Raw genomic sequence first — 16,788 nt, 5'->3', positions numbered from 1 at the left:
TCACCTAGGCTTTGAAGACAGAATAGGACTTTCATAAATGAAGAGTAGAAAGGAAGTCTCTCAGAATATTCTACAGAAGGGTCAGTGAGAGCAAAGGCACAAGGGAGTGCATGAGAATGTTTCATGAAGAGAAGTATAAAAGATTTGTGGCAAATAAGACTGGATTAATAAATTGGGGCCAGGGAATGGAGGGCCTTGAATGACAGGATAAGGAATTTCAGTTTAATTCCATAGCAAGTTTTATTTAGAGTATTTTTGAGGAGAGCAACAAGGTCAATTTAGAGTCACAGACTAAACAAAAACAAACAAAATATAGTTACCTAAATCAAAAGTTTCTCAATAACTATATTATCTATAATTTATTAATTTGTTTTACAAATGTAGCATACTATCTCCCACTGTCTCTATATGTATGAAAACAGGGAAGTTTTTGTATACACGCGGGGTTTGTTTTTGCCATAATTTTTTCTGGAAATACTTCATTTTTTCCATGTTCTGCAGCTTAAACATTCTGCTTTCCACAGATACTCCTATCAGAAGTATACTCCCAAACATCAGAGCAATGGCAAAGCAAGAAAGCTAAGCAGAGTTGGAAACTGGAAATATCTCCTGATTCTAAGAGCTAATTAACAATTCTTCCCTTTCAAAGCAACAGAAGGGCCTTGAGCTCAATTTACCCTTCGTATTTCCATGGAATAAAACATGATTTGCTCCTTTTAAGATACTGTGTGGTGAATTAAAGCAGAGGAGATGGAAGTAGAAAATTTTTTTAACATTTCTATAATATTTATTGTTATTTAGCAGAAGAAAGTAATAGTAAGGCAAACATTTACAATTTATTTTAAACTTCTGTGCTAGAAGCATAACTCTAAATTTCACCTGTCACTCAAACTGATTGAAAGTAGAAATTGTTGACTGAATATTATTTTATCTCCTTTCTCCTTCCTTTTCAGTCTCTATTTTGTCCCTGGCCAAGCATTCTGCCTTTTACAAAATACTCCTATCAGATGTTTGAATTGTTCCCAGTTTCACCACCTGGATCCAGAATTATGTTGCTGATGTTGTCTCCAAACTCTAATTCAAGAGTCGTTACTTCAATTCCTTGTTCTTCTAGATTATTCTGTTACCCCTTATTCCAGTTCTTTTGGCAGTTGCACCTGTGATTTAAGCATTTGAAGAAAAGTGGAAAATTAATCCTGGAAATTCAAGAGCTTTACAGCAAAAATGACATTTACATACCTCAAAGGATGCAGAATGGATCAGGCATTCTGGCCAGAGAGCTCCCAAATCATGAGAAAAGAACAACTACCACTACCATTCACTAGCATTTGCTGATACCAGGGATCAACCCAACAGCTTTGAGCACATGTGAAGCATATCTTAGAAACAAAAGGGCAAGTGCTGGAGTCTCCTGGGTTCAACTCCTGCAACTAGCATTTACCAGATGTGTGGTACAGGTTTATACAGGATAAATAATTTGCTTAAGGTCACATAGTTAGAAAGTGGCAGACCAGGATTTGAACTTAGATCTGCCTGATATTAGTACTCATGCCTTAATCATCAAAAAATACCACCACAAAATATAAAATATATGTTCTTTTAACAACCTGTCTTTCCTCTTTGAAGCACATTCCTTCTTTGATGTTCACAAAAATTTAAAAACGCAATGTTGCAAAAAGAAAAAAATCACAAAAGAGTCTAACTGCAGATGAACTTGTAGCTCTGCTTCACAGGAATAACTTAAGGCAAGTTCTCAAAGGATTTCAAGTGGTATGTCTTAGGAGGGTGACTCATCTATTATATACATACCACCTTCCATAGAAGGCTGAAGAAGTCCATAGGACACTTAGAGTTTGTATAGTAATGACTAAGAATGTTTCTATTTCTATTGGCCATGCCCACCTGCCAATATGATGAATCATTTTGGTCAAATCTGCTCTGGCCCCTCTTGCAGGCAATTCTTTGCCCACGACCTTTGGCTAGAAAGGTTTCCTAGAACCCTGCCCATCAGAGAGGACCTTTGATGTGTTGCTGCTACCTGTATAACCTTCAAACCAGGGATTCTCCATGCGTTCCTGACCCTCTCCCTCCCTGGTGCTGGACTTTCAGAAGGGGAACCGTGTGACTGTACTTTGGTAGGGCTCGCTCAAGGGAAAGAGGAGAAATTGCGGAAGGATAAGAACTAGAGAACCTAGTTGAAGAGAAAGATCTTATGAGATATAGAAGAAATGGCCAGAGATGAAGAATAAGGCTCAAGAGCCTATAATCTTAGTTTTATAGTTATAACTGCTCACGCATCATGGAGTCTTTTGGCTAAATAAGGCTGTTCATATTATTATACTGAAGTTTTTTCAAAGGAGAAATTTAGCAGTGTCTTTAGGAAACTGGCTGGAAGCAGTACAAATAAATATAGGTGAGCCCGAAGTGAAATTGAGTGAATGTTAAAAGTTACCTTGTTTGATTAGCACAGAAGATTCCATATGACATACATGCAGTTGGCCTCAGAGAATCAAACAGTTGCTACAGATGGGATTTTTATCTCAGCAAAAAGTTTGAATACTTGCCCGGGATGATAGGCAGTGAATGGACCACAGAATTTTTAAAGATGAAAGAAAATCGTACATTTGCCTTGAGGGCTAAGCCTGTACAAGGCTTATGTCCTTGGACTATTAGCATATTGATTCAAAGTTAGTAACTCATAGTCATTATCTAATAAATTCAGTGTGTTAGACAAGACAAAGACTTTTAAAATATAGCTGAAAACAAGAGCAAGAAAAACTAAAACATTCCACGGGAGTCAAATAAGTAACGGAAAAGGGTGAAGGAGACCAGATGTCAGGCAGTAGGACATGGTGGGGACTGAGAGAAACCGGAGTGTGCATAATCTAGCTCAAGAGAGAAGCCAATACACAGATCCAGCTGATTTGTGACATGCAAACGCAAGCCGTGTGGCCAGATCTGATGTTTCAAGTGGAGCCAGACATCTGAATTTTTTAATGTGATATTTCTTATTTTATATCATAATACTCAAGCCAAAAAAAAAAAAAAACACAGACTTTCAGATCTGGCCTTAAGTCCACTAGTTTTCAATATTTGGCTTTCAGAATACACCTCTTCTAAACTGAATTAGAAGGGCAACTTCTAGAAGGAGGTAGCCAACCAAGTATATAAATTTCCCTTTATTCTTTGGTAGATACTTCATTTCAGGAATCTTGGGCCAGAAGCAGGGTGTGGGGAGAGAATAAATTTTAAAATGAAAAATATACAATTTTAAAATACAAACTGACTACTTAATGAGATATGCTCTAGAAAATACGAAAATAACATTTTTAAGTACATGAAAGGAAAGCTGGTCTTTTTAAAATTTTCTAAGAATAATTTCTAAGTATGTTTTTGTGTTTTTGACATTCAGTCTAGTTAAAAATATCAGTAAAAAAACACGAGATTTCAAAGTTGTATTTTAACTTCATACTTGAAAATCCAGGGGGTTCAGAGAGCATCTCTGTCCTCCAATGCAAGAGGGGAAAACCTGAAAACCTTTAGTTTCACCTCTCCAAATGAGCATTGTTGTGTCTCATTTGACTGGCCAAAAATCTCTCTTTCTGCTGAGATTTTGTGATATCATCACTGATGGCATTTACAGTATTTCGCCGAGTCTAAGATGTACATTTAGTGATGTCTCAACAGACCTGAAATCAGAAAGCATCTCACAATCAATGGTGTTTTATAATAATTGGCTGCATGTGCAAGCAGATGCATCAGCCTTTCTGTTTGTGCCTCCACTGAGCTACTGCTCATGCTACAGCTGTGTTGCCATGTAAAATTTCTTTTAAAGAATGATAAAGCAAATGTGGCAAAATGTGATGAGCATGTAACAATTCTTTAAACCGTTTTTGAACTCTGTAAGTCTAAAATGACTTCAAAATAAAATGATTTTTAAAGTCTTAAAAGATTACACTATTATTTGGCATTAAAGCAGAAATTTATTGTGTATGCGGCAAGACACAAAAATGGAGCAGTGGGGAGAAAATTGACATTAGTGAAGTGAATTTTCATCAGTGGAATGATGCATTTTCATTTTTCTCACAGAGCATTTTATAGGACCACGTAGATTAAGTTATGTGACATTTTGTATCTGAAATACATGCAGAGATGCCTATTGCAGGCCAAGCCAGGCAACTGAAAGCAGGAGAAATTGCCAATCTTTTGGAACACATAAAAGGCATTTCAAAGCAGAGACTGATATGCAAGACCATCAAGTCAAAAATTAGTTCAGAGTGTAATTTGAAACATGTTTTATTAGTGGACATTAAAAAACACAACTTAAAATTGATAACAATTTAGAACTGATTGAAAATGTAAACTGTAGTACTTAGTAGGGTGGTGCATTTTGCAATTATCATCATGAATTTATTTTAATGTCTTTTGCTTTAGGACCTGAACTCAAAGCTGATGTGTTCTCAGTTGAGTAAAAGGTAGTGTCTTGACTATGAAGACTATAAACCCTACATTATAAGTTCTATGATGCTGAGACTGTTCCTGTCTTATTCACTGCTCTGTCGCTGACTCCTCTGATGGTGCCTGACACATGAGAACACTACGTAAATATTTGTTGCATTAATGAGTAAGTGAATGGATGGAGTAGAACAGACTCCAGGGAAAGCAGATTTGCTTAGTAGAATATCCCACAGAAGGCAGGGAGTTAGGACAGATGATCATTTGAATTTCATCCTCTCTTCTACTCTGAATTCACGTGCAGCCTTAATGCAGGTTTTAAAAAGAGTTCTCTTCATTCTTTTTGACAAGTTATTTTCTGACTATGTAGCCACAAGGCAGCTTGGATATGCTTTACCAATAAGTGGTTACAGAAGTGATAAAGCTAGTTTCTCTCAAAACACCACCCTCATTCACCCCCTACTGAGGTCTGGCTGCCTGGAGAAGAGCAGGTGCAGAATGTCTTGATGTTGTGCCCAAGGGCAAGCAAAGAACTCTCCTCATGTGACCTCTAGCTTTCTCCCCCTGGCTCCTGCCGCAGCAAGAGTCAGAGTCTCCCTAGATCACAGATGAAAGTCATCTTTGATTTAGAAGAGGGAACTGTTGTCAATTCTGCATTACCAAAAGATGGGAATAAGGGACTACATACACACACGTGTGTGTGTGTGAATAAATAACAACTCTTATTTTACAATGGATAGCTCTTGAAGCAGAAAAAAAAGCTTAATGGAAATTTGTATAAAACATCTTGAAAAAATTGTGACTCTGTGATGAAATAATATGTTAACTATTTTGTCAATGTAATTTCAGCTAAATTACACACTAGATTTTAAAATAGTTAATTAGCCACCACCTATGGACACATACCTTTCAGCCTCCATAAATGCTATCATAGCAATAACAAAAAAAATTATTTCTGTAACTTAACTTGCAAGGAATAGAACATTTTTATGTATCAGCAGCAGTAATAGTGAATCATAGTAAATATTACTGAAATAGTAAAATATTTTAAAACTCCATTAATTTGTGGCGACACTAACCTGGTTTACCACCTGTCTGCCTGCTTGAAAAGTGAAGAGAGTATAAATGCAGTTGCAGGTAGTCTCTCTTCATCTACTAAAAACGAACCAATAGGTTTTAAACATTTCAGAAGCACTCAGTTATCTGCCAATGACTGGCCTAATTAGGCTTCATTCTTACTTATTCCGATAGCGATTCCTCAAACTCTCTGATTGTAAGCTCTGTGTCTTTAGGGTGAAGAAAAACTTGACCCTGGACTTAGAACTGAATTTCATTGTCAAATCTAGCACTTCCTACCTGTATCTCCTAGATGTTATTTAACTTCCCTAAGTCTCAGTTTCCTTTTAATAAAATGAGGAGAATAACATTTTCTACCTCATGGGATTAAGATGATTATATGAGTTAATTTACATAATGAATCTGGCCTATAGTAAGTGCTTAGTAACTGTTAGACGTTGATATTATTGTTACAGAGGTTGCACAGATCTATGTCCTTGGTGATAACCAGTAACTTAGATCTGGTTATCTGCCAGTGTTCTTCCTCTAGTCACAATTAGTGAGAATCTCCTAGTGTTAAAATGCATAGGGAATAGAGTTGGGAAACATTTATTGTGGTTGTTCACCATTTCTCCCTCCTTCTACTTACAGGTTTAAGATAGGCTACGTTGCTGTGTCGAATGTCGTTCAAGAGCTGATCTCTGGGAGTGATTTCCACCAATGGGGGTGGCCTATTTCTCGGCACTGGTTTCAGTGTTTTGATCACATCTTTGAGGTTGGTTTTTTCAGGTGGTTCTCTGTCTTCCGGTATCCGAGTTTTACGCTGGATCCTCTTCACTTTCACCACCCGGAAAGAGTCAGGGTCTGTCCTGTACTTAGGAGGCTGTGATGGCTTTTTCATCACTTCATTTTGTCGACTGAAGGGGACTGCTTGGGGGTTGGGAGGATGAGGAGGAGGTTGGAGGAACTCCTGCATTCTGGAATCTGGCATTGGTCCTCCCAACATCTCCCACATCCCTGGTGGCAGCCCTAACCCATTCTCCAACATGGCTATTAACCTTCTCTGCTCTTTGAGTTGCTGCTGTTTTTGTTCTTCTTGTCTTTTCTGCCTTTGTTTATCTTGATTCCTGGTGAGCAGATTGGTTACCACCATTCTGGGACCTGGAAGCTCAAAATGATAGCCCATCTTCAGGAGAGTGTTGTTTGCCTTCAAAAGCCTGGATATTTCCATTTCAGCGTGGTGGCCCAACATGTGCCTTTGATTATGAAACCGAAGTTCGGTTAGTGTCTCATTAAATTGGAGACACCTCATGATGGCCACAATTCCTTTTCCTGTGATGAAATTGGACTCGATGTTGAGTGTGGTGATACTCCTATTTTCACGCAACATGTTAGCCAAGGCGAATGCTATATTCTCATCTGCACCCACGTTTGCCAAACTGAAGGTTCTGATGTGTTTGTTTTTCTTCATTGCATTGACAAAGTCCAGTAACATTTCTTTGGGGATGTTTTCAATGTTGTTTAGGTTGAGTTCCTTCATGTCAGGGTCATTTTGTCTAACTCGCCTCAAGCTCCCATCTAGGTCTGTTTGGTTTCCTGAAGGCCTTGCACTTACTTTCAAAAAACTGGTATCTAGAGCTAACTTCTTAGGATCTAATTTTGACACTTTTTTCTCACTTTTTTCTTGGGCCTCTTGTCTGTCTTTCTGTTCTTCAAATGCTTCACTAGTTACCCGCTGGCAGTTGTTCTTGCTATTTCTGACTTGCTCCTTTACTTCACCTTTGTCTTCTCTTTTAGTTTTTTCATCACTCCCTTCACTCTCATTTTCTCCTTCATCATCTTCATCATCTTCTTCATCTTCATCATCGTCATCATCTTCATCATCGTCATCATCTTCATCATCGTCATCATCTTCATTATTATCCTCATTATCTGATTCTTGGACAATGTTGCTGCCCTTTGATTCTCTTTTATTTGAAGTAATTTCATTATTGAGCTTTTCTTTTAAATACTGGGATACCTTTTTATCACTTTTGTCTCTTTCTTCAAGCTGCTCTTGAGTGTTTTCCTAAAAGAGAGGTTTGTAAGGTTTAGAATACATGGCAGTGAAGAAATGTGAAGCAGTAGAACAATATCTACTGAAGATTTATTATCAAGAAAAAAAGCAAATTAACTATGTATAGTATTCTACTTGTGTAAATGTATATGTTTGTACATATATATACACACATGCCATATATGAAAGTTTATAAGAAAAAAGTCTATTTTATTGTTTACCAAAGTAGTAGTTATCTCTTAGTAATAGAGGTAACCATTAAGATAACTGAGAAGGGGGAGCACTTGGAGGATTTTCACTTGTTACAGTATATAATTCTAGAGTGTTTGAGTTTTTCTTAAACAAAGTTTAAAACACATATTAGTTTTGTCGACAAATATAACCAAAATAAAGATAATTTTTTATAGACACACACAAACACACAAACATACATTTTTGGGCTGTGTTTACCTCTACCAGTATATTAAAATGAAACCTCTGTTAGTGTTTGGAACTTGTACTATTTTTAGAAATGCTGCAGAGTTCCAGAAGCAGTTAATGATTATGTTTTGAAAACCTGTGGAGTTTTCTACCAATACATTGAAGTCTTCGTTTTGTATATAGCTGAATAGGCATCTTTACATTTAATGGCCCTAGGTTACTCAATTTCCATATAGCCATAACCAAAATTTACATTCCTCATATGCTTGCTAATCTGTGTAATGTGTCTCCCTAAAAACATAATATATTGTAGAGGAAATGAGAGCAGTTTGATATGTTGGAATAAACCAAAAACCTTGACTTTGATTTTGTCTCCTCAGCTCTGTGAAAACTGCCCTGGCTACTGCAAGGACAGGTTCACTAGTCCAGTTTCTTTTGAAGGAAGGTATCTAGGAGGCAGAGCAAACTACAAAAGGGAACAAGATTATGCAGAGATTTAGAAACAATCGATTAGTCTGGGAAGGAAAGTGTCAGCCTTTTATCAACAGTGTTTATTAGATCGCTGCCCTTCAATTTATTCACTTTCCTATATAGTATGACACCTCAGAGGTATCACTTGTAAAGCTGGTGTAGCTGTTTGAGACACAGGTTTATTTGAATAAGAACTTGATCTTATTGCTCATAAAACTATAGGTTGGAATTGACAGTTGACAACACCTTAACTTCCTAAAACCTTCACTGCTGCATTTCTCATATTCCCCAGCAGGGGGAGCCAGCCATCAAGCTGTTTAAATTATACCAAGGGTAGGAAAAGTAGAAAAAGTACCCAATCAATTTTCTTTTCCTGAAATTGTTCATATAGAATTTGCTTTTCCTCTAATTGTAAAATGTCTGAAAATTTTACCTTTAACTTTAACCTGATAAAGTTGTTAATTTATTTTCTTGAGTTCAGTACAAGTTTAAACTCTCCTGACTGTGAGACCAATTTATAACTTTTCTAATTACAGCCAGTCTGATAGTAATGTGACAAGATCTATCTATATCAGGAGGGATAACTAAAAGAGACTTTACCTGGGGGTAATCTCTCTTTTTTTTTTCTAAGTTATTTTTAAGTAGAACATTAGAAAAAAGTATGCTAATATGCAAGAAGTTTATAGATTTAATCGCAATTCTACCTTTCATACAAAAACATTTAAGAACTATCTTTAAAACAGTTTAACAGCTATTAATTTATAAATTTATAACTGATATCTAATGCACTGCGAATGTTGGATATTTTGTGTTCTTTGACATGGTTTACTTTTAGGGTGTGCGGATGGACTTCATGGGAACTGTGACACCCTTAAAACTGTATGTGAAATATTGTGTATGTATGTGCCAGAAGGGTAAAGAGCTTTCATCGGCTTCTTAATGGGGCCCGTGAGCCAAAAAAAACAAAAAAAGAGTTAAGAACAATTGTTTCTGGGTTATGAGTTAATTCATTAAATACTATGTCTATAGAATACAAGCTTTTTTCTACACAGCAAACCCAACAGCAGCTTTTTAAAAGGAGGCATTTACAAGAAATTACCAACTTTTCCTTCACAGCCATACCATGTATTTCAGAAAGTTCCAATCTGGAGTAGGATTAAATATTACAATTTAATCTTTAAGGACATGAAATCTTGAGAAATGACCATTTCGACATGGACAACTGCCATTCCAGACAGCCATTTCTCTGTTGTACACAAATCCCTGATTACCTCGGATGGCACAAAGGTGACAGGAATGCGTTCGTCTTCCAGCATGCGTCTGGATGCCTTTTGCCAATACATATAATCAACAAGAGATTTATGGTCGAAGTGTCCTGTTGGTGGCTTGTCGGTTTGATCTTTCTGAATCATTCCCACGGGAAGCTTGGGGTCAGGGGCCATGACTTCCATTTCCGATTGCAGTTCTGCCAGCTCTTCGGGGGACAAGTTGGCCAAGATTTTATCTTCATCAATCTCTTCACCAAAGAGTTCTTCTTGATCTGAATTCCTGCTGTGCTCTGACATGATTTTTTTCTGTATTTTTTCTTACTAGAAAAGGAGAAATAATCAAAGATGATTTTAAATAACTTTCAAGAAGTTCCTCCAATTAACAAGTGTCCCAGGTCAACACCACTTTGAGAGCTTTTTCCCCAGCGACCCCAGTGGTGCTTGCTGAGCAGCAAGGAGTGATTGCAGCGAAAACCATGTCGTGTCTATATTAAGCAGGGCTTGGCTGGATACAGTCAGTTTATGGAACTACTATGCTGCTCTCTTTTTGGCAACTTGAGTCAGCTGTGCAAATCCATCTGACATTTTAGTACAGCTGCTTAGGTTTGCCAGTGAGTAACAGGTCTACAGAATCACTGTGGGGAAAAAGAAAAAAAGGATTCTAATCCCATATGCATTCACATTGTCATACACAACTTCATGCAGCCCATACACAAGTTCATGCAGCCCATACACACATACCCCAATACAGAGGGGAGACCACTTCTTAAATGATTAAATGATTAAATGATTAAAGCAACTTACAATATTTCAGAAGGAAAATCCAACCAACAGCTCGGGTTCTACTAACGTGAAAATTTCATTTGAAGGAACTTGCCTCTTCACTACAATGTGACTCTGGAAGCAAATAAACCTGCACACAGCAGAGCAGAGGTCTGGCTGTGTTTCTCATCTGCCGTGTAAGCTGAACCTTTGCAAGATGTCCTATTTGCATCTAGATCCTGTGATCTAACAGGTGGGGACAACCAGCACTTGAATTTCCACTGTGAGTAGAGAGTTTAATATTTTAAATAATTGTTTTTTTAATTAAGTATCTATTAAGCCAGGATAAATTTAAATGGATCTAAACTGAAATGTAAGAAAAAAAAAAAGTACCAGAAGAAAGCATGAGAAGATTTTTCTCATAACTTCAGAGTATGGCAATATTTTTCAAATGGCAGTATTTATCCAAATGACAAATGTACATTCCTTTGACTTAGCCATTCTACCTTTAGAATTTTTTATCCTACTTTTTAAAAAATTTAAAAAAAATTTTAGAATTTTTTCATCCATGTTTTTATTCTATAGCTATATTCCCATATGAGTAAAATGACAGGTGTACAAGATTATTTAATATAGCAGAGAGAAAAATAGTGTACTGTATATTATTATTTGTGTGATAAAGGGTAAAAATCATATGTGTATATGAACAAATCTTATCGGCATAATTCATCCTTGGAAAGGTACACAAGGCCAATAACCTGGGATACTTTTGGAGAGAGGAATGGGTTGCCCAAGAAGGCTGGGGAAAAGACTTGTTACTGTACACTCTCTTATAATTGTCAAAATGTGAACTTTGAGAATACTTACTAAAAATACACATTTATTGTATAAAAATTAGGATAACACAGGGAAGCACAAAGAAAAAAAATTCCTTTTATTTCACTACAATAGGCTATTAGTATCAACATTTTGGTTACGATTGCTATCCTTTCTTCTAGGCATATGAACTCAATAATCTTTTGTCACTTGTTTTCCTTTTTTCCTTACAAAATCAGGGTTTTTTTTTCTAGGCTATTGTATATTTTACTATTACATAATTTTTAATAGCTCCCTGGTAGGATTCTTTATATAAATGTACCATAATTTATGTAACCAGTCTCCAATTGTTGGATATTTGGACTGCTTTCAATTCTCACAAGCACAAAGTAGTTCTTCAACAAACATCCCTATAGCTGAATATTTGTACACATGCAAGGCTATTTCCTTAAAACAAATTGGATCTAAGAAGTAAAATTGCTGGGTCAAAGAATTAGAACAATTAAAGGCTTTTAATCTGTATGGCTAAGCAATCCTCTCAATATTACGTATATTTGCAAATTATTTGCAAATTTATTTGCAAATTATATATATACTATTTTGATATTATATGTAATTTATGAATATTTATAGTATATATTTATTATATAATCAAATAACATATTCTTAAATGTTATATTAATATTTGTAAATAAAATTGATAATTTTGGCATATTTTGTTTTATATATACACATACACGTGTATATATATAACAAAGCATATGTGAAAAAAATCAAGTGTGACAAGTTTTAAATGGATGTTCTAAAATTTTCTTCCTACCCCAGGGGTTTATCTTGAACTCTCCAAGGTTCTTCATGGTTAAATTATTCTCCAGAAAGATATTTAAAAATTTACCTAAATAATCATTTTTAAAGTAAACAGCACAGGTACATGGTGGCAAATTACCATTTAACACGGGTCAGATTTTCCTTGTGTCCTTGTAACAGGGAAGTAAAAGCTCAGCCTCACTGGACGGGGAGGTTTGTAATCCACTTTGTTGACCAATGATTTGCAGGTGCTTATTTCACAGACTTAGTTTGCAATATGGTGGTGTAAAAAGACTTGACCAAAAGAGAGTTTTGTGTTCAAGGAGGATTGGGAAAAGTTATATTCTACATTCATCTCTTCGAGATTTGTAAAGTTTATGACCTTTTAGATACTGCGAGAAACCATACAGGAAAGAAACCCATTTGTTTAGCCCAAGAGTCCCCAACCTTAGTTAATTCATACTTTTCTTTCTTTCAAAAATTACTTAGTAATATTCAATGCAATTAACTTCCCCAAATTCATACTTTGGGAAAAGCTGATCTAAATATAAAAGAGGAAGATCTGGAATCAGTCTGCTGGATTCAAGTCTCAGCTCTACTCCTTAGTGGTATCGGGCAACTTAGTAATCCAAGTTTCCTCATCGTATAAAAGGGATCTGAGAATATTTACCACATGCAATTATTGACAAAACTATTTAATACATATATATTATATATATATATATATGTATTAATAATATATATATAATATATATGTATTAAATAGGATGGTACATGACATAGAGTAAGCCCTCAATAAATGTTAAAATTACTCTTCTTATATTTCATGGATAACCACAGAAAAATCTAAAAACAAAGGCCATTACAAAATACATTTTATAAACCACTTCCACAATAGAAGCCATTATATTAATGGCAATAAACAAAAAGTCTTTAAAAAATCTTGTTGTTTTTACAGAGAGCAACTTTGAAATTTTTAGATGAAATTGTTTATAAAGAAAATAGAAAACCACCATCTGCATGTAAATATAAAGCTCTCCCAAGAAAATGGTCTGACTTGTTGCTTGCGAGCTTTCAGATTTAAATTATATTCTGATGAATTCCGCTTGCTTTAATGAGACCAAATGTGTTTGATGATCAAGCAGATTTAGGAATATCTGTAAGAGGTGCTCCTTCAGCTAACTTTCATTTTGCTGAATCAGTTTATGAAGTGGGCATATCTCTCCCAGCTGCTTCCATTGTGCATTTTATTCATATGCTGACAGGAAGGATTTTGTTGGTATAATTAGCCTCATTTGACACACAGATGATTTAGTTGTGCTTTCCCTTAATGATTTTCTGTTGCAGCCACCTCAGCAACTTCTCACATCAGAAGCCAGCTATGATACCAAAATAAGGAGCTAGCTGGAGGATAGATAATTGATTAAATTTTATAGCCAGATAGGGCATCCCAGATCTAAATGTCTGGCAGAGGTTAAGTGCATGAACGCCTTGGCCCCTACCCAGAAGCTACTGAATTGAACTCTCAGGAATCTGTGTATTTTTAAAGGTCTCCAGGTGATTCTGCTGTGTAAAAGAAGTGTGAAAATCACAGAGCTATTACAACCCACTGATTTTATGGATCAGGCCTAGAGAGCTTAAGAAACTTTGCATTTGATGAGGTTAAGAACACACCATCGCAGAATATGGCACATTGGCATATTAAATATTTTAAGCTGAAGGACTATGAGAAATGGCAGGTCAGGAATTTGAGAAACAGAAGGTGCAGGAAAGACTCACTGACTTCCCCTTTCTCCCCTGAAGAAGCTCATCACACCTTCATGTGAAAGGTGCCCTCTCTATACCTGGAGAGAAGGAGCATCCTTATCTCTGAAGACAGAGGGACTCCAAGAGGAATCTAAATGAACAGGTTTTGCTAGTTTCCCCAGTTCAGGATCTTGCTCACTCATACCCTTTGTCCTGTTGATGTTTTCCCATGACTTTCTACTCTTCATCTAACCTAGTAGAAAAACACTCAAGTTTAACATTTCTTGGGGTCTTCATTTCCCCATGTGTCATGTAAAACTTATATGAAGTAAATTTGCATGCTTTTCTCTTGTTAATCTATCTTTAGTCTGTCCAATTTACAGGGCCATGCTGAAAAACCTAGAAGGGTAATAAGAAAAAGAATTTTTTCCTTCCCTATTTTGAACAAGTCAACCTCTGGGCCTCAGTTACTTCATCTGTAAAAGTGGGATAGTAAATGTACCTGCTTTATAGGATTTTTGAAAAATCCAAATGATATAATCTACGGTAAACACTTATTAAATATTAGTTATTATTATACCTTCACAAATGAACTAATTGTGACTCTTTTCTGCCTAGAAAGTACCTGATACTTAACAAATATTGTTCAAAATTGAAAAAATAAATGGCTTTTTAATTTTATTCTTTCAAACAGCATTTAGAATATATGTAAAAGAAATGTGTAAAGCTTGGATACACTTATGAAAAGTCCCGATTCTAAAAGGAAGCATTTCTTTCTTAGATCCAGTTATTTTCCCATCCCATTGTTATCAAAGATGGTGGAAGACTTTTGATAAGTCACCTCTATCTCCATGCTTCCCAAACATTACTAAATAAATCAGTTCTGTCCTATGGCATGCTGTTTGCTTACTCAATTCCATTTGGATCACCAAGACTCTGGTCACTGGCTCTAAATTGGTTGAGGATTTTATGAGAAATGCCTAGTTCTCTCTTCAAATTTCCCATGGCTGCATTGCCTCAGGAGAGGCTCTCAAATTTATGAAGCACGTACTTCCCTGGAGCCAAAATATCCAGCCTGTCTGGCTTTTACCAGACTTCAGAGCACCTTGAATTATAAGAGAGTATTTACTATTTTGTCTTAATTGTTTTCTAAGCCATCTCAAAATTCTTAAATTTAATTGATTTGATTTCTATTTAATTTCAAAGGTCAATTAATTTTATAATTTCTAAAGGGTATAAGGATGTTATTACACTAATGCTGTTATTAAATATTACTGATATTATCATTACTGCTATTACCTCCACCACTACTTCTGCTCCTACTATTATTGCTACAACTGCTACTACTGTAGCTACTCTTATTACTGTTAAGATGACAGCCATTTGCTACTACTACTGCTATTAATTTTATAGCCACATGCTAACATTTTTAAACACTTAATGTCACTAAGCCTGTGATAAGTGCTTTATATATGATATATCGATTTCTTCACACAATAATCTTGAAAGATGGATACTTTTATTAACCTCCTTTTATAGATATTAAAACTGAGGCATAGGCATTTGAGCTAAAGACTGATTGCCTCTAGGGGGGCTCCTAATCAGTGTCCTTTATCAGGAGTCCCCAAAACTTGGGGCTAAGGACTGGTACCGGTCGGTGGCATGTTAGGAACCAGGCTGCACAGCAAGAGGTGAGGAGCAGGAGAGGAAGCGAAGCTTCATCTGTATTTGCAGCTGCTCCCCAGCGCTAGCATCACTGCCTCAGTTCCACCTCAGATCATCAGGCATTAGATTCTCATAGGAGCATCGGTCCCTGGTACCAAAAAAGTTGGACACTCCAGCTCTACTACTTCCTGTCAGTCCAGCAGAAGTGGTATCTCACATGTATAAAAGATTGGAATTATTCAACACAGAAAATAGCTCTGCTTGTTGGTGTAAATAAAAAATGGTGAAAAAACCCAGCAGATTGCAAATAATATAATCATTGCAAATAATATTCTTGAATCGAAATGTGTCTGGAGAATGCTGGGTTAAAGAAAGCTAGAGGTATTTCTTAACCAAAAAGCTTTTAACATGCCAATTGAACATGAGAATTGTGAATTTCTAAATGAAAAAATAGTTTTTTCTGTACTGATGAGCACAGAAAGCTTTTTGTATTAGGACTTATTATAAGACTAATGCTCCTCAGAACAGATTTTGTGAAATGTAAATCTAAGCAAGTCAAATAAAATAAACAAACTACATTGTGTGTTTACATAGAAAAAAAGAATGGAAGGAAATACTCTAAAATATTAAAGGTCTGAGTAGAGGGATTACCAATGATTTTTATTTGATTTGATTTTTTTATTCTATTTTTCTTCTATTTTCAGAAAAACAAATAAATGCTGCTTATTTTTTAAAATGTAGGAAATAACTCCAGATAATTTTCAAGTTGGTTTTAGAATAACTGTGTTAATCTTACTAACTTGGGCTATGAATATCCTTTAAATAAATAGATGAAAAATAAAGGCAGGTCTGATTAGATTTGCAGAACAAAATAATTTAACTCTTAAAATTTCATCTCATCATATTTTACAACAACTCATTTATAATTTTCTATGACATTTGTAAATACAGCAGGTGATGTCAAAACTTTCTTTTTGGATACTTCACAGGTATGACATTTTCCAATTACCTTGACAGAGTTTACATTCTCAAAGGGAGAGATATTAAAATACTTAAAAGCTGAGAGCAAGCCAAGATTTCTTGAGAGTTGTCAGCAACATATTTTGGCACAAAAATTTCTTCAGTCAACCTGTGAATCCACAGCTAAATGCAAGGGCGATTGTACAAGCCATATGAATGTACTAAATGCCACTATACTGTACATTTAAAAATGGTTATTAATCTGATAAATTTTATGTTGTATATATTTTACCACAATAACAAAAA

General features: G+C 35.7%; 1 protein-coding gene across 1 annotated transcript; it reads right to left on the bottom strand.

Moving 5' to 3' along the window:
• Positions 1 to 1,130: 1,130 nt before the first annotated feature.
• Positions 1,131 to 10,139, bottom strand: LMOD3 (leiomodin 3). The gene is made up of 3 exons (XM_039851597.1): positions 9,730 to 10,139; positions 6,161 to 7,579; positions 1,131 to 1,157 (listed from the first exon to the last, which is right to left on the bottom strand). Exons 1-3 carry the CDS (start codon positions 10,021 to 10,023, stop codon positions 1,131 to 1,133), a joined length of 1,740 nt encoding a protein of 579 aa, XP_039707531.1. The 5' UTR covers positions 10,024 to 10,139.
• Positions 10,140 to 16,788: the final 6,649 nt, after the last annotated feature.

This window comes from Pteropus medius, unplaced genomic scaffold, assembly GCF_902729225.1.
Source record: "Pteropus medius unplaced genomic scaffold, Ma_sr-lr_union100, whole genome shotgun sequence".
Taxonomy (NCBI): Eukaryota; Metazoa; Chordata; class Mammalia; order Chiroptera; family Pteropodidae; genus Pteropus; species Pteropus medius.
Note: the sequence above shows the minus strand (reverse complement) of the source record. Positions and strands in the feature narration are given on the sequence as shown.

Bases quoted from the DNA above. Each gene is read 5' to 3' on its own strand.
- LMOD3 (XM_039851597.1), bottom strand. From the start codon at position 10,023: ATGTCAGAGCACAGCAGGAATTCAGATCAAGAAGAACTCTTTGGTGAA. The intron at 7,580-9,729 runs GTAATCAGGGAT...CCTCTCTTTTAG, and splicing joins TCACCTTTGTGCCATCCGAG to GAAAACACTCAAGAGCAGCT. The intron at 1,158-6,160 runs GTAAGTAGAAGG...CTTAAATCACAG, and splicing joins ACGTAGCCTATCTTAAACCT to GTGCAACTGCCAAAAGAACT.